At 39.9% G+C, this 21877-nt stretch overlaps 2 protein-coding genes across 6 annotated transcripts; both read right to left on the reverse strand.

Annotated features, from left to right (window-relative positions):
• Positions 1–1147: 1147 nt before the first annotated feature.
• ubtf (upstream binding transcription factor) lies at positions 1148–11570 on the reverse strand. Of its 4 annotated transcripts, none has more exons than XM_007567712.2 (21): positions 10776–11564; positions 7845–7903; positions 7565–7737; positions 7392–7475; positions 7137–7292; positions 6977–7041; positions 6519–6645; positions 6324–6434; positions 6101–6234; positions 5882–6023; positions 5754–5795; positions 5553–5663; positions 5317–5472; positions 5067–5213; positions 4870–4980; positions 4525–4613; positions 4253–4442; positions 4122–4169; positions 3972–4025; positions 3790–3894; positions 1148–3705 (listed from the first exon to the last, which is right to left on the reverse strand). In XM_007567712.2, the coding sequence occupies exons 2-21, from the start codon at positions 7879–7881 to the stop codon at positions 3571–3573; spliced, it is 2217 nt and encodes a 738-aa protein (XP_007567774.1). In that variant the 5' UTR covers positions 7882–7903; positions 10776–11564; the 3' UTR covers positions 1148–3570. The 4 variants fall into 4 exon arrangements, with proteins under 4 accessions (XP_007567774.1, XP_007567773.1, XP_007567772.1 ...); XM_007567711.2 differs by having other exon boundaries at positions 10117–11564; XM_007567710.2 differs by having other exon boundaries at positions 9832–11564.
• A 384-nt stretch (positions 11571–11954) lies between these two features.
• LOC103148777 (band 3 anion exchange protein-like) lies at positions 11955–20547 on the reverse strand. 2 transcript variants are annotated; one of them, XM_007567715.2, is made up of 21 exons: positions 20304–20547; positions 19327–19395; positions 19183–19238; positions 18272–18378; positions 18151–18197; positions 17220–17385; positions 16983–17118; positions 16834–16903; positions 16715–16757; positions 16447–16631; positions 16157–16361; positions 15656–15856; positions 15385–15533; positions 15098–15292; positions 14732–14977; positions 14554–14643; positions 13818–13984; positions 13493–13734; positions 13225–13394; positions 12826–12999; positions 11955–12713 (listed from the first exon to the last, which is right to left on the reverse strand). In XM_007567715.2, the coding sequence occupies exons 2-21, from the start codon at positions 19351–19353 to the stop codon at positions 12651–12653; spliced, it is 2739 nt and encodes a 912-aa protein (XP_007567777.1). In that variant the 5' UTR covers positions 19354–19395; positions 20304–20547; the 3' UTR covers positions 11955–12650. The 2 variants fall into 2 exon arrangements, with proteins under 2 accessions (XP_007567777.1, XP_007567776.1); XM_007567714.2 differs by having other exon boundaries at positions 20284–20546.
• Positions 20548–21877: the final 1330 nt, after the last annotated feature.

The raw sequence follows: 21877 nt of genomic DNA on the forward strand, positions 1-21877 counted from the left end.
AGAGTTTCTTCTTTATGAAACTGACATGCTTTTCAAAAGACTTTGAGAGAATTTCTTGTTAGCAATATTTAAAATATGTTCCTATTTAATGTTTAAGATTTAAATGTGTAGATTTACAGTCCTAACTACCGTAATCTCAGCAAGATTATGTTATATTAGCCAATATATGGTTTCTATTCCATCTGTCAATTTATTTTATATGTGTAGCAGCCATATTGGATTTTGCAGCTGGGATTGGTGGAGAAGCTCCGACTTTTATTAGCTTCAGGGTGTATTCAAGCTGAATTTTCCAGCTTATATCTGAGCAATTTTTCTTTTTCCTTATCTTTTTTCACACTTCTCACAACTCAGGAATTAAAAGTAGTCAGTACTAGTATAATTTTGTAGGCCTGAAGCAGAAAAGTTTCAAGTGTTACTTATATAGAGAAATGAATTTTAAAATTTTGTATTTGTACATTTGTTTACATCTAATCCAATCTTTTACTCTGAAAATCCATTTCCAGTTGAAAACACATTAGCATAGAGGAGATTTGACCCTCATCCTGCCAATGTGAGATGCTAACATTTTTCATAATCTTTCATTTTATGTAGCAGTTTTCGAAACATATTTGACATCTAAAAAGCAGTTAAAACACTAAAATTATCAAAATGTATCAGAAAAAAATAAGTGAAAATCTAGAGATTTGATCCCTTAAAATCATAAAAAATATATTTGTTATGATTTATTAAAAACAATAATTGCAAACACTGATGTTGTTGCTTAAGTACTGCCCTAGAAGAATTACATTGGATTCCCATCTCATCTGGACTTGTTGCTTTATTTTGAAAGCTCAGCTCATCTGCTTCCTCTTGAAACTGGCAAGCCTGACTTTTACATTAGACATTAATAGTTGATAGTCTACATTAGATAGCTGCTCCTTATCCACAATCTGTTGGCTGAGTCTGAGCACCTCAATTACAAGCTAACGCTAAAATAATAACCATGGTTTCAGGACATAGGAAGTTTTTTAAAACTAGTTAAAGAAATGTTTTCTCTGTAGAAACTCAGAAGGATTATACTTATGAATAAAAAAAGAGAAAGGACAAGACGTTCTCTCTAAAGTAGCGTATGCACCTGCCCATTTACTCTTAAAGACAACAGACTTACTTTTAAGGATAATCTTTTATTTGCCCAAATACTTAAACTACAAGGACATAAGAACATCCTCCGCTATATAAAACATCAAATCCTGTCAAATGATCAGCAGTACAAACTTGTAAAGCTTTGCCGTCATACATATCTCTAGAAACCAACATAGGGGAAGAGAAGAAACAAGTAAAACAGGTGACCTTAAACTAAAAACTCTCCTCCCGTGAGTGGAAGACTCACTCGCCCTGGAAGTCACAGAAGAGGGTTTGCAAAATTAACGTACTAACAAAACAAAATCCACTCAATACAAAAAGAAAAACAAAAACAGTATTTACAGAAAAATTACATTTTTTAACCCCAAATTTTCAGGTAACTCAGCTCCACCCAGCAACTCCCCATGTATCAGTCACTTTGTTCCCCTCCTGAAGTTACTTAAATAGCCCACGCTGGTTTTTGTTTGCCTGTGATACAGTCAAAAATATTCCATCACATACAGATCAATAAGAGAGTAATCAATCAGAATAAAAATGATGTAAGTTTTGTCCATTATTAGGGAAATAATGACACAAATTAGGGAAGGTCAGGATCCAATAACAGAACAATATGTACATTCATGGTGTTGGTATGATGCCCCCACACAGGCACAAAGATGCACGCTGCAGTCACATCTCGGTTTGCAAGAAAACGGCAACAACAGCAAACATTAAAGCAAAAAAGAGAAATACGCACGCACACGTCGTCGTATATACACAGTGATGTGAATGCGTGCACACAAACTCAGACGGACAGATTTACATAAATGCACACTTTTTAGGAGGGGGGCATTAGACAAAACCCAAAGTCATGACAGCCACTGAAATAAACAAAACTCGATTAAAAAAAAAAATCAAACCATTCAGGTCCTCAGCAGACGATTAATGCTCACAAAAACCCGGAAGTATATAAACAAAATCATAAAAAAATCCAAAGGTATATTGTTTTAAAAAAAAATACTAAAAATTAAATGTAGACAACTGAAAAAATGGCTCCCTTTGAGGTCCAGACAAACTGCTGAAACGACAAGAATCGTTTTAAGACTGATAAATGAATCCTATGAGACGCGTCGTTTTGGAGACAAAACTGGATGCTGTGATGTTACCAAATATTTACACCTGGAAATAAATGCATTTTAAACCTTCAACATATGACTGTAAATTCCAACACAGAAAATGGTACAAACTGTGTAAGAAAGGCATTGGAAATAAAGAAATTACTAAATATTTTCAGACATTTTACCTTTTTATGAATCATGTTGGATTATATTGTAAAACTGATTATAGCAGCGGTAATTTCCTATGTTTTGTGAGTTGAGCTAAATGAGTTCACCAAATATTACAGCAATTATTGTATTTTCACTAAAGTGGAGTAAAGGTTATGCCAAATAAATTATTCATACCTTTGTCAGATTTAGATTTAATGCACAAAGTCAGTCAGCAATTGTTGGAGGGGTTTGTTTTCTGTAATGCCAAATCAGATTTGTCCACTGGTTATTAAAAACAAAGGATATAAGTAATTTTAAACGTGCCATGTCTTATTAAAACGGAAATAAAAACAAAGATTTTTATCCCCCCTCACCCAAATGTGACAAAACATTGTCCTCATTACATAACAAGAGATGCCTGCATCAGTTCCAGTCAAAGCCAAACTTCTCGGCTGAATGAAAATGCCTTTAATTTGTAAATCTGCCAGCGGTATGACTGAGTTGGAGCCCATCCAGTCTGACGGAAAACATGCTAAATCTACAGAGAAGACATCCGGAAACAACTTCCAGTGACAGAAAAACATTCTTAATGGCTTGACTTCTAAACAAAATACCACCGTTGTGAGAACCAAATCACAAAATCTACATCAAATGAAAACATGGAAAAAAAAAAGTTAAAATTAAAGGAAACATTCTAAAGAGTGCAATTATTCAGTGCCCTGCACATGCTCCCTGCCCCCCTCTTCACGAAGTGATCCACCAAACTGTGTTCTTTGGCTCTGAAGCCTGTTCTGTTCACAACCTCCTTGTCAGGAAAAAAAAATAAAATACTGGAGGGAAACTGATTACCTGATACATTTAACTCTAACTTTTACTATAGAGCCTGCAAATAAAATAACCAAACTCAGAGAAGAAATGTTCATGACATCACCAAACCAGTGGGATGCTGTTTTTGGTACAACGTCAGCTGTGACCGTCACACCCGGGAGGGAATCGGACTGACTTCAGGGCCGGGCTTCCTTCTGGAGCAGCAACGTAAACGGGTGTAGGATAAATGAAGTGATGCGGAGGGGAAGGAGAGCTCCCCCTAGTGGGAGGAGAGCAGGGTTGGCACAGTGGCAGAGCTCCCTGGACTCTTGGCTCAGCTCAGCGCTGCTTTAGTTCGTCTCTGGGCGGCGGCGGCGGCGATGGCGGCCATGTTTCAGTCCGAATCCGACTCCGACGACTCGGCGGAGTTAGAGTCGCTGCTGCTGTCGTCATCGTCTGATTTGTTTTCTTTGTCGTCCACCTCATCGTCGTCGTCGTCGTCGTCCTCATCGTCGTCATCTTCGTCGTTCTTGAAACAGAAAAAAATTTGCATTCATGTTTTTTTTTTTTTTTTTTAACTTGATACTTTTAAGCGATTAGAGATTCCGCTCACATCATCGTCGTCTTCATCTTCGTCATCCTCCTCACTGGAGGAGTCTGCTTCCGACGAAGCCTTCTCCTGCTCATCGTCGTCGTCGTCCTCCTCTTCCTCCGTGTCCTGTCGGAAAGCACATTTTTAGGCTAGGGAAAACGAGCTTCATGACTTCAGGCGAACGGATGAACTCAGAGACTCACAGATTTCTTAATCTTTGCTTTGGCGCCTCCTGGTTTTGCCGGAGCTCTTCTTTTCTGTGAATCAAATGCAAAAAATGTAAGATCTCAGCTGTTCAAAATGGAAGAAAACACTTTAAAAGCAAACTGCTGACGCGAGACGTAAAGACTTACTTGGGAATTGTATTCTCTGTAAGTGTTTCGCTCTTGTGAAGACAAGCTCTGTTGGCAGATGAGATGTAGGTAAAATAAAAATCTACAAAGCTAATTTAAAACCTCTTATGTTTATTTTAAGCAGCTCTTACAGCCAGCCACTGTTCCAGGAGGACTTTGTACTGCTTCTGCTTCTCCTCGGCGATCTTCTTGTAGCGGTCCTTGTCCTTCAGCGGCAGCCTCTGCCACCGGCTGCCGATCTCGGTCATTCGCTCCTTCATCGGGAGGTGATTCAGCTCGCCGTTGGACAGCATCTCCTGGGAGAACTTCTGGTATCCGTTTCTAACAGGGACAGATTTTATAAACGTTTTACATCCTTTTATAGCCATTAAAAACAAAAAAAAGTGTCACGTTGCAAACTTACGATGGCGGTTTTTTGGGTTCTCCTTCGAACTTCATCTTCTTCAAAGATGTGACGGCGTTGGCAGGAGATCGCATCTCGCACAGATCTCTCTGTTAAACACAGAGGAGTCAGTTCAGTTCCTACTCGTCCAGATGTTTTCAATAAAAGTTCACAAGTTTCAATGTATTTTATGTGATAAATGAGTGTAATTTGAATGTTTGTTTTCAAAATTTAGACTTTCTATCTCGTCATCAACTCTGAAATGCTTCGCTGTATCGCCCCGGCACTTCATAATTATGCACCATTTTGTGTTTCCTACCAAATAAAATACATTTACTTTGTGTTGGAAACAAAAGGACATCTTACTTCATATCTTTTCTGGTCTTCTGCAGCTTTTTTGATCCACATGATCTTCTCCTTTTTCTCCATGGTGCTCCACACCGTTTCCATGGCTTTGTGCGCCTTTGGTCGATCATTCTGCAACGAAAAGGGCTCGTTTAAATTTCACTGGTGGAAACAATAACAGAGAAACCAGAAGGTTGTGTGTCTGAAGTCAATCGGACCTTAAATCTGGCAACGTAGTCCCCTATGACACTCTGCTGCCAGATTTCCTGAGCCGTTTTGGGCGGATCCGGCAGGCGACTTCTGTCCTCCCTCTCCTTCTTCTCAGACTCGGCTTTCAGAAGCGCCTCCACGCGTTTATACTTCTCCTGAATCATAAAGGGAGGAAAAAAAAAAATCACAGGAGAAAATTTTACTACGACGACTTGTCGGGATGTTTATTTTGATAATTGTATGTAGAAGACAGGCTACCTTCTTCTTATCAGGCAGCTCGTTCCACATGCGGGCCAGGAGTCTGGTGAGCTCGCTGTCAGGAATGTCGGGTCGCTCCTGCTGCAGCTTGGCCCGCTTCTCCTCAGAGAATATGAACATGGCAGAGATGGGCCTCTTGGGTTTCTCTGTACTTGCCTACAAAAACAATGCAAATGAGTTAGAAACAAAGAAACAAAAGAAAAAAAGAGAAACAAAAGAAAGAATGCCAGCTTTACCTTCGTTTTAGCATTTTTCTTTCTAGAGGCAGGGCTGCTGGCTGCACTGTTCTTTTTGAGACCGATCTTATCCTCGCCCAGAACTCGCTGCTGCTCCTGCTCTGACAAGGTCTGAAACAATAAAAACAAACACTTAGCTTTCAGATAAAAACTAAATGCTTACAGAGAAAATAACAGAACCAAAGCACACTGGGAACTCACACTGAGGAATCTGTTCATCTCTATTTCATACTCCTTCTTCCTCTGGATGGAAAAAAGCAAAAGGAATCAAATTAAAACCCGGGAGGAGATCCGGACGGGGTTTCTTCTGGATTTGCTGTCAGACTGACCTGTTCGCAGCGTTTCTGGTACGCGTCCTTTTCGTTCTGCTTCAGGAGCTTCCACCGCTGGCTGCACATCACCATGCGCTCCGTGCTCGGGACGTCCTTCATGCTGGACATCAGCTCGGCGCAGAACATCGAGTAGCCGTTTCTAAAACATTCACACGTGATTTCTGAGTAAATCCGTCCCAGCAGCTGGACAGAGAGCTTCGTACGGGTGGAGCTTACGGAGGCGGCTTGTCGGGCCGGCCGTCGGACTTGTCTTTGAGGTGCCGCTCCGCCTTGGTCAGGGTGGACTTCATGATGTTTCCCTGGCTCATGTTCAGCTCCGGGTGCTGCTTGGTGTATTCCCGCATCGCTTCCTAGAAAAACAAAACGTAAAACCACTTATAAAAACCAACCCAAACTACCGTACAGACCCTCCATGCTGCAGTTAACCAAATCCTCGCACCTCGTACAGCTTCTGCTGCTCCAGGGACTTGCTGATCCATTTGAGCCTCTTTTTGTCAGACAGCTGCGTCCACTGCTTACCAAGACTGTCCTTGATGTCTTTGGTGGTCGCCTGGTTGTGACACACAACATCTTTCAGAAAGCACATTTCCAATAATCAAACTGGATTGTGGGAGGGTCAGACTCTCTGGCTTACATCAGGATGCGTCTTGAGGAACGCCTTTTTTTCATGGTTGTACCACAGCTGCTGGGGCGTCTTGGGCTTTTCTGGGACATTTGAGCCTTTCTTGGTCATGCTCTCCATGAGGTCTGGATGTTCTTCCCTGTTTGCACATGATCAGTTTAAGCATTTAATAACTACAGGTAGAAAACTACACACAACAAAGAATAATAAGCCTCATATTAAATATATTAGAAATAAAATTGCAAAAACCATTGCAATTTTGTTTTACATAAAAGATTTAATAAATGTTAAAGGCTTGCATATTTTATATTCCTCCTTGGTTAGCCTATGCATTATTGGTCTTATTGCTCATAAATCTGGAGAAATGCAAGTAAAACAACCACTTAGTTATAGGCTTACCAAGAAAGTGGGATATCATGAACCAGCTAATAAATTCTTTTTAAAAAAAACCCTGCATTAATCATTCTTACCTGAATTTCATCATGCTTTGCACAAATGTTTCCTTATCACGCAAGAAGTCATCTACATACTTTTTCTGTTGAAACAAAACAGAAACAAGTTTTGATTAGTGAAACCACAGGTTTAAATGTAAAAATGAAACTTTAACTTAGACAAAAACACTTTACTGACCTTCTTTTTGTCAGGGAGCTCCCTGTACTTCTTGGAGAGGATCTTAGTGAGGTCCAAGTTGCTCATTTCAGGATGCAACTTTGCATACTTGGCCCTCTTTTCCATGAAGAAACGGAAATACGGAGTCAAAGGCTTCTTGGGGAAATCTGGGTGTTTCTGTGTAAAGACGAGATAAAAAAAAAAAAAAGTCTGAATTTTGAGCTTCACTTGCATAGCTTCGTAGCTTTGGTGTTAGAAGTACTGAGTGCAACTCACCTTTAATTTCTTGCCTTTGTAAGGGTTCTTGATGTAGTCCTGGGCATCAAATATCAGCTCTGTTAGAGTTCTGAATTTCCGGATCTTCATGAAATGAAAACACATGGGTTAGCTCTAAATGCGGACTCCTCCGAACATTTAGTCTGAGATTGAAGTCAGTTAACGTGGCTCACCTCTTTTGAGACTTCCTGCCATTTCTGCTTGCACATCTCTGCTGTGTAGGAGTTGAAGGCCACCTTCTGCCAGTCCAGGTGGGACTCGGAGGTTTTGTATTTTGTCAGGTCCTTCTGAGGCAGAGCCACTTTCATGGAGTCCAGCAATTTTAGGAGGTCATCCTGCGCCCACACTGTGAACACATTACAAAAGAAGAGCAGAAATGTCATTAAATATATGGATGGGCAGGAAAATGGTATGAAAAGGTTTGAAATCAACAGAGCTGTTGGAGAATCATACCTTGGTCCTGGGCCACCGCCTCCATGTCTCCATTCATTTGTGGTTATACAGTCTCGACTCTGCAAATAAAGAACGTTTTTGTCAAACTAACCTCATGGTTCCAGTAAATAGTTATTTCTGGGATGTATTTAGTTCACTTTTAATGCTCAGCTATAAATATTTAATGTATCTTAGCTTTAAACTTATGTATAAAATCAAAAGTATGCTAAATACAGCAATTAATCACTTAACAATGAGAATAGAAGATTTACCATGCCGCTTACATATTTTTCCATACATTTCCAGAGTTCCCATCTTATGTGTAGCCTGTTTTAAAAGCTTATTTTATAATGAATTTACTGCAGCTTATGTACATTTTAAATACCAAACCTGAATTTTTTTTTTTTTAACTAAACTACAATCAGAAGGATATGAAGTAAATGCGTCATCAATGGGTGGATTAAAAGATTTTGGACAAATTCAATAGCGAGGAAATCAAAATATTTTTCCAAACTTACCCAGACCTGGTAAATGTTTAAATAAAGGTCCAGGCAGTTAGTGTAAGATAATTAATTTACATCAAACTTTCATTTAAGTACGTAAAGGAGATCCAATTTGCTTGAAATTACAGAAATATTTGTAATAAAAAAGGGTTTTCAACCAACTAATGAGATTTTATATGAGAATAAATCAAGTAAAAAATAAACTGTTTTTATTCATTCATGTATTGGCTCCGTTGAATCTTAAAAAGGAACAAATTGGAAAAAAAAAAAATTCCGAGTCCATTAAAAAAAAGTGGTCAAATAAGTTATGTTTTTTTTTCTAGTCATTGTTTAAAAAGTAGATTGCGAGTTATCAATTTGCGGATTAAAAATTAATACATTTCTGTGTGAATGTAAATCTGCCTCTGCATGATGTTTTATGTTCATTACACCGCCCCTAAAACGTTTACGCTGCATGGTGAGACATAGGCTATTGCTTGTGACGGCTTCAAATCTCAAATAACACTGCGGAGGGCTTCAAACTAGCACAACTAGCTACGACAACAGGAGTCTCAGACGATTTTTCCCCCCCTAACCGGAATTTGGCGAATTAGCTCTGTCCTTATTCCACAACAAAAGTATCGTGGACACACAGCAGCGACCATTTTCTCCCTCGGTCTGCTCGGTAATGGAGGATTTTTCTGTCGGAGCGGAGTTTTTGGGGAGGATCTACGGAAGGAGGAAGCGAATAGACGTGGACAGACAGGCAGCTGTAGGCGACCAGCTGACCACGGACTGGGGGATCTGCTTTCGGTCTCCGAGAGGCAGGAATGGTGGCTTGGAAGCACTGCAGCCAAATGCGCCACTCGGAAGAGGCGCCTCCTCACCGTTGGATGCGGCTCTAACTCCGTCATGCGAACCTTTTAATCGGTTTTTTTTTCCCTGTAAACCTCCAAAAACATATAGGGAGGTCGAAGTAATATTCGTTTGAGGCAAAAATGAGCGCTTTTACGTATTTTGAGAGTACTTTCGTCGTCTTTTAAACGTAACATGGCGGATCTGTGGAGCAAAACCGAGAGCATTCTTCAGCGAGGCGTAGCCGAGCTGTGCTTCCATGATGGCGGATCCTCGTTGTTCATCTTGTCCTTGATGGTCCCAGCTCAAACGCGTGACCTAGCTTGATTAAAACCTCTTATATTAACATGAATGCTAATCCAGAAACTAAATTATATAAAACCTGCCATCGAGTTTCGCCAATTTCAACCAAGAATACAACATATGGATGTCTTAAAAAATGAACTGCAACGGTACTAACTACACAACCAGACAGCTTACCATGTGGAAAAATAAATGTACATTCAGTTGACTTGTAAAGTCACATTTTTATGTTAGAAAGATAATTTAATTAGATTTTTCTGTTCTCCGTGTATGATCTGGATTACATTAGCTGGTATTTACAAAATTATAAATTTTATTTCAGTGATATCTCGGAGAATTAAAGGCAAACAAGACCAAGATTGGCTAACCTTTTTCAGTTGAAATGACCTGCGGAGCCTCAGAAAGAGATGCAAAAAAAATCCAAATATTAACCGGAAAAACACCACGTTAACCTAATTTTTTGCTCGTTAATTTTAGTTGTATCATCAGTAAACTGATCAGAACGTAACTGCCGAGAAAACGCGGATCCCAAATGCTCGGTTACATCTCAGAAAGGACGCTAAGATCCGAGTATGAGCAGCTTCTCTGGCGCGGCAAAAACAGCTCCAGGTCCGCCATGCTTCAGCCCCGCTCTGCTCTGTGAGGAAACCTACCGTGACAAGGTCCAATGGCGCACTGCAAACACTGACAACGGAGCTTAGAGCTAAAGCCGGGGCGTTGCAGCCTCCCTTCCCCTACACCCGAAAAGCGCATAAGCAAGGACGAGAAGGCGGGTTCTTCGAGCTCGGTCGTCGCTGGTGGTTCTGGGCTACGGTCGGTGAGAGAGAGTGAGGGGGAGAGGGAGGGCGAGTCTCAGTACGGTGAGATATTAAACCGAGATCCCTGATGGCTGGCCGAGAGTGGCGGCTAGCTGTTCCGCCAACAGCCGCATGGAGGTCTCGGCGCGGAAACCACCGCTCGTTCCCCACGCAAACCCCACCGTTACATCACAAATGTCTCAGTTTCGATGAAAGTATTTTGCCTAAAGCAGTCGTCGGGTTTTTTTTAAGTAAAAATGAAACATACCTTCGGGTCTTACAACGCGGTTCTTCCCCACTGTTCGGGATAAGTAATTCGGCTATGGCCGACCTCGTCTGTACCCTTCCACAACGGTCGGTCTGTTTCGGTGCTACAAAGAAACTGCCGTGCGAGGGGCGTTTAAATGACAACCAACCCCACAACTAAATGTTTCACTGTAAACTTTTCATCGTTTTTTTTTATGAGCTTCTCGGTAGTGTAGCTGTGAAACCGACCGAGTTTTGTGGTGCCTTACCTGTTTCGTTGTGAGCCAGTGTCGCTGTGGAGGAAGAAGGGGAGGGTTGAACTATAGCCAGCACTGCGCCGTCGATGCTGGGCTCCAGTCCCCGCAGAGACGGTCCTTCCCCCCGCCTCCATCTCACTCGCAGTCTCCCTCCACTCAACGCGCAGCAGCTCTCCCCTCTCCATCCAACCATTTCGCTGCGCCGACTCAACACCATTTTTTTTGCGGTGGCGCACCGTTGATTTTTTTTTAATAAAACCGAGCACGATTACTTTTGCTCCCCGAGGCCGATCCTGTTACATCTCCGAGGCGAAATTTTGCACCGCGGGGGTTTTAGCAGGCAACTCCGGGTCTCAAGAAAGCCAAAGTTGCAGCTCTGGTTCTCGTATTTAATGCTGCTATTTAAAATCAAATAAAAATCAAATGCAATTTGTTGTTTGTCAGCATTTATTTCTCTTTTCCTGTGCTCAAGCGGTTTCCACCAGCTCCAAACCTCTTTTACTGAATTGTAAGCGGCTGTTTGACAGCTTCATTTTGGCCCAGTGTGTTTTTTCTTTTCAACTCCACCTTGTGTGTTTGTGGGCGGAACCGCCGGCTGTCCAATCCAGTCCGCCCGATTCATCGAAAACAAATGACTTTCAGGCACTCAGCCTTGTTAAACTTTGCTGTGTTCACTTGCTGTCGGAAAAGTTGGAATCACATAATACACCACTTTGAGGTGCCATTTTCTTAAATAAGTAATTTCGTAAAACTTTTAGTACATTTAGAACAGCGTTCTAAGCCAAAATTGTATTATCTAGTTTTTATTTCTAGCTTTTTTCAAATGTAAAATATGTATGTGGTCATGAAATATTATTAAAGTATTAGCTAAACTCAACTAAATGTTTTTACTCTTTCTGTTACACTTTGTAAAAAAAGAAAATACTTAAAAATGATGGTATTATTAGAAATAAGTGCAGCTTATTCAATTGATTTTATAAAATGTGAATACACAGTGAAACGTTCATGCGTTTTGGATTTGGAGGTCACTATTTTTAAAGTTTCAATATGGAGGAGTTGATATTTGCATGATGTCCGTGAAAGCAGCATCCATCCTTAAGTCCTTTCCTGTCTACTAACGGGATAAAAACTGATAATAAATCGCTAGATTTGTTTTATGCTGTTTCCCAGTTGTACTTATGAAGTCAAGCATTTTAAACACTGATTTTATTTGTATTAAAATAATCCAAAGCAATGTACAGTTTAAGCACACACGTTTAACGAACAATGTAGGTCATTTACAAGAATACTTTCCTGATGCTATGCTCCAGCAATTGACTAAAAATGCATCTCTTTATTAACTTCCCTTTATTGTTCGTTGATTTTGATTTATTTTTTAAAGTAATTATACTCTAAACTCTCATATAGGCAACTCACATCTTTTTTATACACATTTCAAACAAGAACAGAAAATACTATGACACACAAGAAATCAATTGGAGCAAACTTAATAAAAATAGCTTAAAACATATTGAGAAAAATACTCCAGGCTGTGGGAAAAGGCACTAGTGAAAGTCACAGAAATTCCTATTTGTGATTATTTCAAAAACTTAGAAAAATAAATTAGCGCGAGCAAAAAAATCCTGTGTTAGAACAAAGGCAAATGGGAAAATCCATATGTTAAATATGTACTGGAAGGAAAAAGAAGGATACATGTTTTTACAGGAAAAAGTGCTGCCTTTTCAAAACAAAAATGTCTTCAGTTAAAATACTATTTTCTATTTAAGCCTTTGCCTGGTTCATCAACAGAAACATTGCCTGAATGCTGGATATGAAAAGTAATATTTTAAAGATAAAAATGACAACAGTTTGTAATTACAATTGAGTGGTTTTTCTTCATATTGGTTTTTACGCCAATCCATCTTCCATGTCTTCGTCATCGAATTTCACTTTGGCGTCATCTGCATCCAGCTGCAAGACAAATCCATCCGTTAACAATAACACCAATAAAACAACTTCAAGATAACTTATGAATGAATGAATGAATTGTTGGGAGATTTTGGAGATGCAGCCCAGAACTTACACATTTCATCTCCAGTGGAGTGAAGATCCGGCCGGTCATTAAGATCCTCAATGGGATGGTGAGAATGAGGAAGAAAGGCAGTGCCAATGAGAAGGTGCTCTGCTTGACAAGCCAAAGGACTCCCAAGCACAAAATCTGGATCAGAGTGAAGATATGCATCCGCATTGTTTTCACCTGCAAAGATAAACAGACAGGATCAAGTTACTAAAGCTGAGAAATCTCCTTTGTAGATTTGAATAAATCAACAAAAATGAAATCCAACAGTCCTGAAAGCTTTAACTTGAATTAAAACAGTATTAGTACTTATAGTTGGGAGCAATAACGTGCAGGAGACACAAAATACACACTCAAAATGTGTCACAGAGTGAGATAAACCGTATTAATGACTAGGAGTGATACCCTGGTAGCATAGGCATCAGATGGATGGTATTTCTTGGGTGTAATGAGAAGAAGAATCCTGTCCCACATCTGGACACCATTTAGAGAGGTGATACCCATGTACAAGAAGATACCAAATAAGGCGGTCATTGGAATCATCCGCAGGATCGGTTCCATGAAAATCGAAACTCCTGAACAGTAAGAAAGAGAGTTGGTGATAAAAGGAGGAAACAGTTCTTCCCTTCAAGCATGTTGTGAATGCATTAGCACTCTAGATGGCAGCACCTACCAACCATAAGGGCCACGATCATACCACTGATCCTCTGCTCAATCACCTTCTCGATCACCGGTTTGGGGCCCTTAGACATGACGGTCAGAGCGTTGGCATGGGTGACAGACCGCACAGTGGCAGCACTCAGCCAGGGGACGCCAAAGATGGAGGAAATGCCGCCCATGGTGACCAGGAGGAGCAGGTCAAAATGAAAACCAGAGCCTTTCACCATCTTCCTCTCAGGTTTGCTCACAATCAACCTGTGAGCACACAAATAGATACTTCTTTCACATTGTTCAAGCAGTTCGTAACGGTAATGTATAGAATATCCAACTTTACTCACGTAGTAATCTGGGACTCCATGAAAATGAGGATGAAGACAAGCAGAGCAGGAACACAGCAGGCACCCATCATCCAAATAGGGAAAGGCTTTTTTTCTCCCATGGGGTTGATGATCCAGCCTCTAGATTTGGGGTTGGTCACTTCAATACCTTTTGGCACAACCAGTTTCTGCAAAATAAGGCAAATATTGGTTGATAAATGCAAAAAAAAGAAGGTAAGGGTAAGGTTATTTTGGCAAAGTTTGAAAATGAATTTGTTTGTTTTGGATTCAGACATTCTTGAAGATAAATCAGGCTTCTTTATTCTAAGCGGATGTAGAAATATGAAGTTTGTGAAATTTTCTTAAAGGAAAAACATCTAATCTGAGAAAACATGCCTAGGAAAGAAAAACAGACATTCCTTTCTCCAATACAAAAACATTTGTTGTGAATTGGCACTATATAAATTGAATTGAATTGAACTGAAGCAATACTTCAGGGCCACAGGTAAAGTTTGGTAAATAAACTAACTAGTAAATAGAGGTACTTTCTTTTTTGCCAAGCTTCTTATTCCCCAGAACAGACCAGTGATGTACACAACTAAACTTTTTCCTGAATGTAATACTAGGTTTTTACAAGTGAAATAAATGCCATGAAGATTGATTCACATGTAAGTCTTATTTTTGAAACAAATAGAGACAGACAAAATCAAACAGTATTGCTTACTGCGGTATTTTTATACATTTGCACATAACATACCTGAGTGTAAGCATCCTCAATGCTAATATCCACTGCGATCATAAAGAAAATGGCAATAGGGACTCCAAAATCTCCAATCAAGCGACGAATCTGGAGAGAAAATTAAACATAGCCCTCCATCGAACCCAGGTCACTTTATAGAGGTGATTTTTAGAGTTTGTTCAGAACTTCTTCTTACCGGGCCTGGGAGGAAGGTACCATTCTTGAACTGACGAAGGAAGTATGCAATGAAGAAACAGCCAAACATAAGGCACATAGACAGCAGGGCAGTGTTGGGGTATGCCCTTTCAACCTCCATCTCTTTAACGGTCACATTGCCATCTGAATGAATCTCTGTGTGCTCCTTGATGACTGGATGGAAGGGGTTATCCAGTGTGTCATTAAGATGTTCGTAGTTCAGAATCAAAGGATGAGTTTTGAAGATCTGAACAAGAAAAGGGATTAGAAGTCAGTTAGAGTTGATGGAAAAGTGAAATGACAGCTCGGACAACAGCATGTTGTCCGAGCTGTGGTGAGAAAGGGTGGACGAATGAACTGTGCTAACCTTGATGAGCTTGGCAAAGGTCTCGTAGATGAAGATGAGTGAAATGAGGATTGAGAAGATTTCTTGGGTGAAGCGTGAAATGAATCGGACCAAGAAGCTGCCTTCCACGGCCACAACTACAATCACGATCACCACCAGCCACATGCCCACCCAGATACGGCCCACAATGTATTCGATGCCTTGGGTTGTGCAGAACTAGTGCAGACAAAGGAAAGACGACTTTAATGAGGACAGTAGTGCTTTTAAAACGTTTTCAGAAATCTTATCATCTGACTGTTTGTACATACGACAAAAAAAGCTTCTTCAAACAGGAGCAGAGGTCCAGAAAATCCAATGACAAGGACAGGTTGGGCAGCAATGAGGCAGAAGATTATACCCTGAACGCAGGTAGAGACCATAAGCTCTGAGACTCCCATCATTTTGTCTGTTTTGTCCGCTAGAGTGGATTTAAAGAGACCAACAAAAGCTTCAGAGCCAGAGACAATTTTCAGCAACTACTATGGTCATCAAACACAACATGAGATACATGTCTTTCCACTGTGGACTTTTTCTACTTACCTAGAAGCCCTCCGAAGGTGATGGCAGGTGACAGGGCAGCAAAGTAGATGAAGATGATGGCAGCAAGCACCTGAGGGTTCAGAGCATCTACGTAGTCGCTGAGGTAGTGGCGGTAACGGCGCTTGATGTCTTTCACCATTCCACCAAAAGGATAGCCTGTACGGGCCAGAGGGTCCTCCTTTGGCCCTTCAGGAGCCGCATCTAAACGTAAACAAGAAGACATTCATTTGGTCTGATTCTAAGTTCTCAACTATTTTTCAGTTTGCTACTTTTTACCTCAAAATCCAATTTTGAAACACTAAAGGTGACCTACCACGCTTCCTTGAGTAGGTTAAGCTAGGTCTATGAGCTACACAAAACATGTTCATTACATTATTAGATAACAAGATCTCAGTCTGGTCAGTTCTGCCTAATCTTCAAAATTAGTTGAATTTTGACGTCTGAATCTAAAAGGGTTAAGATGTCTATATTCTTGTTGTAGTTCTGGTCAAAGATGCTAACCGGCGGCTTCTCCAAACAGAAGGCGGGTGTCAGTGGGACGGAGTCTTTCACGCAGCATCTTCTTCTGGAAGTCAATTATTGACTCCAACATTGCCTTGTCCTGGATCTCGGTGGGTGGAATCACGATGCTGCAGTCCATGAAGTCAGCGATCGCTGTGTTCAACTCCTTCTCAGTTTGGGCAAGGTGAGCTTCCAGACTGAACACCTATCAGATGGGAGGGACGGGTCATTTTAATCTGAGTTGGTTTTGACAGCGTGATCCTGTGATTTTCACTGTAGTTTTTTCCTACCCAGTCGGCTAGCAGAGCACCCATGGCTCGCCCAATTTGAGTGTAGTTCAGATCACTGCTGGAGGGGCCAACCATCATGAAGACAAAACGAATGGGGACCGAAGACTCGAGGACAGACTCCATCACCACAGTGTCACTCAGCCTGACAAAAGCCACCACCGGTTTCTGCAGGAGGTCGAGCACACCTGCAAGAAAACCTCTTTACATCAGATATGGACCAAAAACATGCACATCATACAGGGACAAGGCTGCATTTGACCAAACATACCTGTGAGGACAATTGAAGCCTCCATGTTGTCCGAGCTGTCTCTCTGCAAAATAAAGTAGATGAAGTATGTTAAAATATTCTATATGTCATACAAAGATGGACTAAAGGTAAATAACTACCTTCTTTATGACTGAAAATGTTTGCATTTGAATGTCTCCAGCCGGAGTGACCACAGGTCCCTCATTCTGACTGAAAGGACAAGCAAAAATATGCTTAGAATGGCTTTGAGAGTTTATGGAATGGCAGGGAAAAACAGAAACATTCCTACCTGCGTCTCAGTAGGAGAGCTCTCAGCAGGGAGTCTCGATCAGTGGGACGGATTTCACCTTTGCTGACCAGCTCGTCCACTATTTTCTCAGCCACAGAGGCCAGGGTGCTGGCGTTCATGTCGAAGATGATGGCTCCTGAGAACCAAGGCTTGGGGTTACTACAGCTCCAAATCGACCAACCAGTCACAAGAATGTTTGGATGCTACTTTCTAGCTCTGTAACAGCTCTGAAATCACCTGTGTTTAACGCTCTGCGAACATGGAGCAAGCTCTTAAAGGTGAGGTAGGAGACATGAGATGGACCCCACTGTCTGGTGTTGGGGTCAAGGTTTTCCTCATAGCCCACCCATCGGCTGGTTTCCTGCCAGATGTTGCCCTGGAGCTCATTTAACTCCACATAGGCCTGTTGTAAGAAAACAGTAGGTCAAGCACTTTTCAGCGTATTAGTGTTAAAGCAGTAAAAGGTTTGCTTTCCCCAATGAAAATATCAGGTTTGTGTGTATTAAAAAATGGCAGATATCATCTCAAATGTAACGCTGAAGTTTAATTTGCACAATTCATTTGAAAAACAAACAAATCTATTTGCTTGAAGAGTGAAATACATAAAATGAAGCAATAAAATGTCAAAAGGCATGTGATTAATCTTTCATCTTTTAGTCTTCTTTACCTTGAGTCTACCATATATTGGGTCTGGTTTCAAAGGAAATAGAGTCAAGTTTCTTTTACTTCTTCATATTTGCATCTTTTAGCTGAAGCCATTGTTTGCAAAGAGATCACAAAGGATCAGGAAGATCTCGTTGCTGGTGTCAATCAGAAGAAGGATACGAAAAACTTCAGCATTGTTTACATGCTATTAACCAATAAAGAAAAATGTGGCACAAGAGTGATGTTATAAAGATCTCCACAATTGTTGAAAAGACATGATAAAAACTGGTCAAGGAGACTGCTAAGAGACCAACAGGAATAATGAAGTAGCAATGTCCTGTACTCTCCAAATAGTATTAATATACTTTTTTTCCTAAAAGGTTTATTGAATATGTGAAAAAAGCTTTTAAATTATTTACCTTGTGTCATTTTTTTACATCACAAAAACCTGATTTTCAGCTGAAGTCAGTGCACTTTGGGGAGCCTCTTTACACCATTTTCTTCTTCAGAAGAGTACACTTACCTGAGCATCCCCCCTGGTGGTGGCATTGGTGTTCACGTTCAGAAACGCTAAAAATAAAGAGGCATCAGAGTGGTTTAAATGGAGTAAAATTCAGTAAAATCTGTTGAAAAGGACAGCTTACCGTCTGAATCACTGGGAATAACAATGGCTTCAGGAGGAGGCTCAGTCTCTTCCTCTTTTTCTTCATCATTCCTTTCGACATTAAAGTTGTTCAGGCCTTCTGAAGTTCTGATGGGTTCGGAGGTACAGAAACATGAGCCAGATCCGCCACTTTGCACTCAGATGTTGCAAAGCAACTGAAAAATGTTGCTTCGTCATTTAACAGAGATGCAGTTCAATCCTTCATTATAAGAATGATTCAATTCAATTTCTATATATTTTTTTTAATTCCAGAATCGGTGCAATGCTTTTCATCGCCACAAGATGGCAGCACAAAGCGACTTGTTTATCAGCTACATTCTTATCTCTGATTGGCCCAGAAGAAGATCTAACGTAAGTTCAAATGTCTGGGGATGTTTTCGAGCAGAACATAAAAAGCTTCTTACATTCTGGAAACAGGAAGTTATTCATGTTTGTTTACGTAGTATTTATTAAAAAAGAAAAAAAAAAAGAAGAAAAAAAACAGCAAGCAGAAGACTGTTAAACTCTCAATTGCGTTTTATAAAATATATTTCAGTCTATAAATGAATAATTTCAAAGTCTAGTTAAGAATTATATACATATTTCATGCTTTTACTATTGCAGCTGTTTAGATAATCTATGTTTTTACTCAACAAAACAGATTCAAACAAATCAATGGTAAATAAATAAATAAATAAATAAATAAATAAATAAATAAATAAATAAATTAATTAATTTAATCAAAAGGTGCATAAATGCATCATAAACTACACACTCTTGAACTGAATAATTTAAAAACTGGGCCTTGGACTAGAATGATAGTTCCCACTATCTTATCAGAAACAGTGTGCAGAAGTTCACTGTTGGGGCACAGTGCTGAAGAAGGAGGCCTAAAGAAGATGAAGCACTCACAGTTTTAAATCAGAAGGGAAGGCTGGATCATTGTCTTCATATGACATGTCGCTGCCCTGGATGAGTTAGAAAGTGATTGATTAGTTTAAAAATTCTAGATAACATCTTCAAGTGTTCATTGAATCAGTAAAAATGAATACAAACCTCCTCAAAAGTGAAATTGTTCTCCATGGATGTTGAATTACCTCTGCTTTCAGCTACTTAATGCATTCCCTAAAGCAGAAAACAAATTAATTGACTCACAGAAGTCGTCTCTGGTAACTCAGAGTCAACAAATTCTCACTAAAGACCAGCTGTGTTAAAACTGGAGGTGATTTGATGAACTTATAATGGAAAGGACACATGATAACCCAACTTTACAGAGTTTTGCAATAATTATATAAAAAAACCCTCAAATTTTCTCTAATTATATTTGAGTGTCATTACCAATGACACCAATTTTATTAAAAAACGAATGATCGCCACCATATTCGTCATTCAGAGTCTGCCTGTAAAGATGCCACACAGGTCAGATAATAAACTGGCCGTTGACAATTTGAAGTACGATATAGTTTAAATAGGAGACTACAGAGTCTTATCTTTGGGTTACGCCCGTCAACCAGGCTTATATGTTCTCCTCAGTGGCAAGACAGAAAAAAAAATACTTTTAGCTTCTGCAACTTTGCACAGAATTATACAATTAAACACAGAAACATTATATTTTAACACCAAACAGAAAAAGGACAGGTTTTGCATGGCAAAATTAAAAATTTCTGTTGCACATTTAGATTTTGAACCTGCTAACATTAACAGAAAATGGCTTCGTCACTTTTAAAATCCACACACAAAAATGCTTCTGCTTAAAAGTAATTTGATGTCTGCACCAATTTAAATTTATGACATCAAAAGCAAGTTATTTGCATATTTTAAAACAGCAGATCTTGAGGTGTTTGTATGATCCACATATTAAATTTCAGTACTGAGTGCACTCTGTTGAAATTCCTGTTAAAAATAAAGCAAAGTAAACATTACTCCATTTGTTGAAGTTTGTAAAAAGCTAATTTAAACTTCTTGGTTCTTGTCCCTAGGAATCCTATAAAAAAACCATGTCTACACCCCTACCTGAGTGCAGGTAATCCCACCTGGTCTCCAGTACTGGAAACAGGATGATCAGCGCCCTGTCAGCCTCGTCGAACCCGGAGACAAACTGACCTGGGACAGACGAAAAGACCAGTTCACTGAGGGGCCCGACGTGAGCGGGAACACCCACCTGAAAGTACGTCGGCGCTAAAGTGCAGGACCCCACTGCGCTCAGCAGGGTGTATGACACACAAACATCTCTATCTGCCCCAGACACCTTGACACAGGGATATCCCAGCCCTAATTTGCCTGCACCGCCCTTTCAGCGAGGACCAAATCTAAGGCCAGAGAGGCTCATCGTGTCCCAGGGGTCGGGAAAGGGGCAAAGTGTGGCAAGGAGAACATCTCTTTACGTCATCTTGTTTACGAACTGGGGATTCCCTCAAGATATCGATAAGCGATGGAAGGGGGTAGTTCCTGGTGATGTGATAGGAAAACATTAATCTAAACTTAAATACATTACAGAGCAACAGTCCGGCTCACTTGGTTGTTTCGGGCGCATGAGGGACAGGAGCAACAAAGCGAGACCCCCTCTGCTGGCTGGAGGTGCAGCTGGTTACTGGTAACACACACAGGCACATGATGCCCCATGGACTGAAAAAAACAGAAATATGGTATTAATTATGCAGAGAATTATTCACAAAACAACCTAAAACTGTTTCTGCAGAGGCAATCCTTATAAAGTATGGAAAACAGCTTAATTAATGTAAAAATTTAACAACCGTGCTTTTTTCCAAGAGAAAAATTATCCACATAGACAGAATGTGCAATAATTTATTTCCTTTATGTGCATCGGTACTCACATTTCTTGTGGATTCAGGAGAATATGCAGTACAAAAAGATTCACATACCTTTAATTTGTACATATATTAGTGCATTTTATTGGGATTTTATATAATAGAAATAAAGCACAGTTAAAAAGTGGAAGGAAAAGAAGATATTAAAACACGTGTGTCAAACACTAAACACTAAATGTGCTTAAATATTATGTTATCAATCAAATCAATGCAGTTTTTATCCGTCAGTCCCTCCAGTTTCTTGAGAATTATCGTGGAAATTCACACAAAATCAACAAATCCCTGCATTTTTTATACTAATACACAATTGAGAGTTTATTGAATATTATTCTCAAAAATTGTCAAAAACTAAACAGCTGCCTCAGCCTTAACTGATGTCAGATTTTAGTCCATGATCTATATGAAAAGTCACATTTATCGTCATAAATAAGAGCAAACATCACAAATTAGTACCACAAACACTTTGATTTTTATTGCAGAAAATCACAAAAAGTCACAAATCCTGGAGCGACTGAAAAGATGCTCAATAATTTACTTAATTTTAAGATTTCATTGATATTTTAACAGTTTGTGATCAGGTTTTATCTATAAATTCTGGCACATCCGGCCCTTTAAGAGCCTTCAGGATCTTTATTTGGCAACAAAATAAAAATTAGTTTGACACCACTGATTTATAAAGCAGATTTTACTTTCTTTGCTCAAAGAACGTCTAGCTTCTCAAGTCTCCAGGAACTTTTATTTATGAACACTTTAAAATACCTCTAAATTACCTGGAAATG

Source organism: Poecilia formosa, unplaced genomic scaffold (assembly GCF_000485575.1).
Source record: "Poecilia formosa unplaced genomic scaffold, Poecilia_formosa-5.1.2 Scaffold212, whole genome shotgun sequence".
Lineage (NCBI taxonomy): Eukaryota > Metazoa > Chordata > Actinopteri > Cyprinodontiformes > Poeciliidae > Poecilia > Poecilia formosa.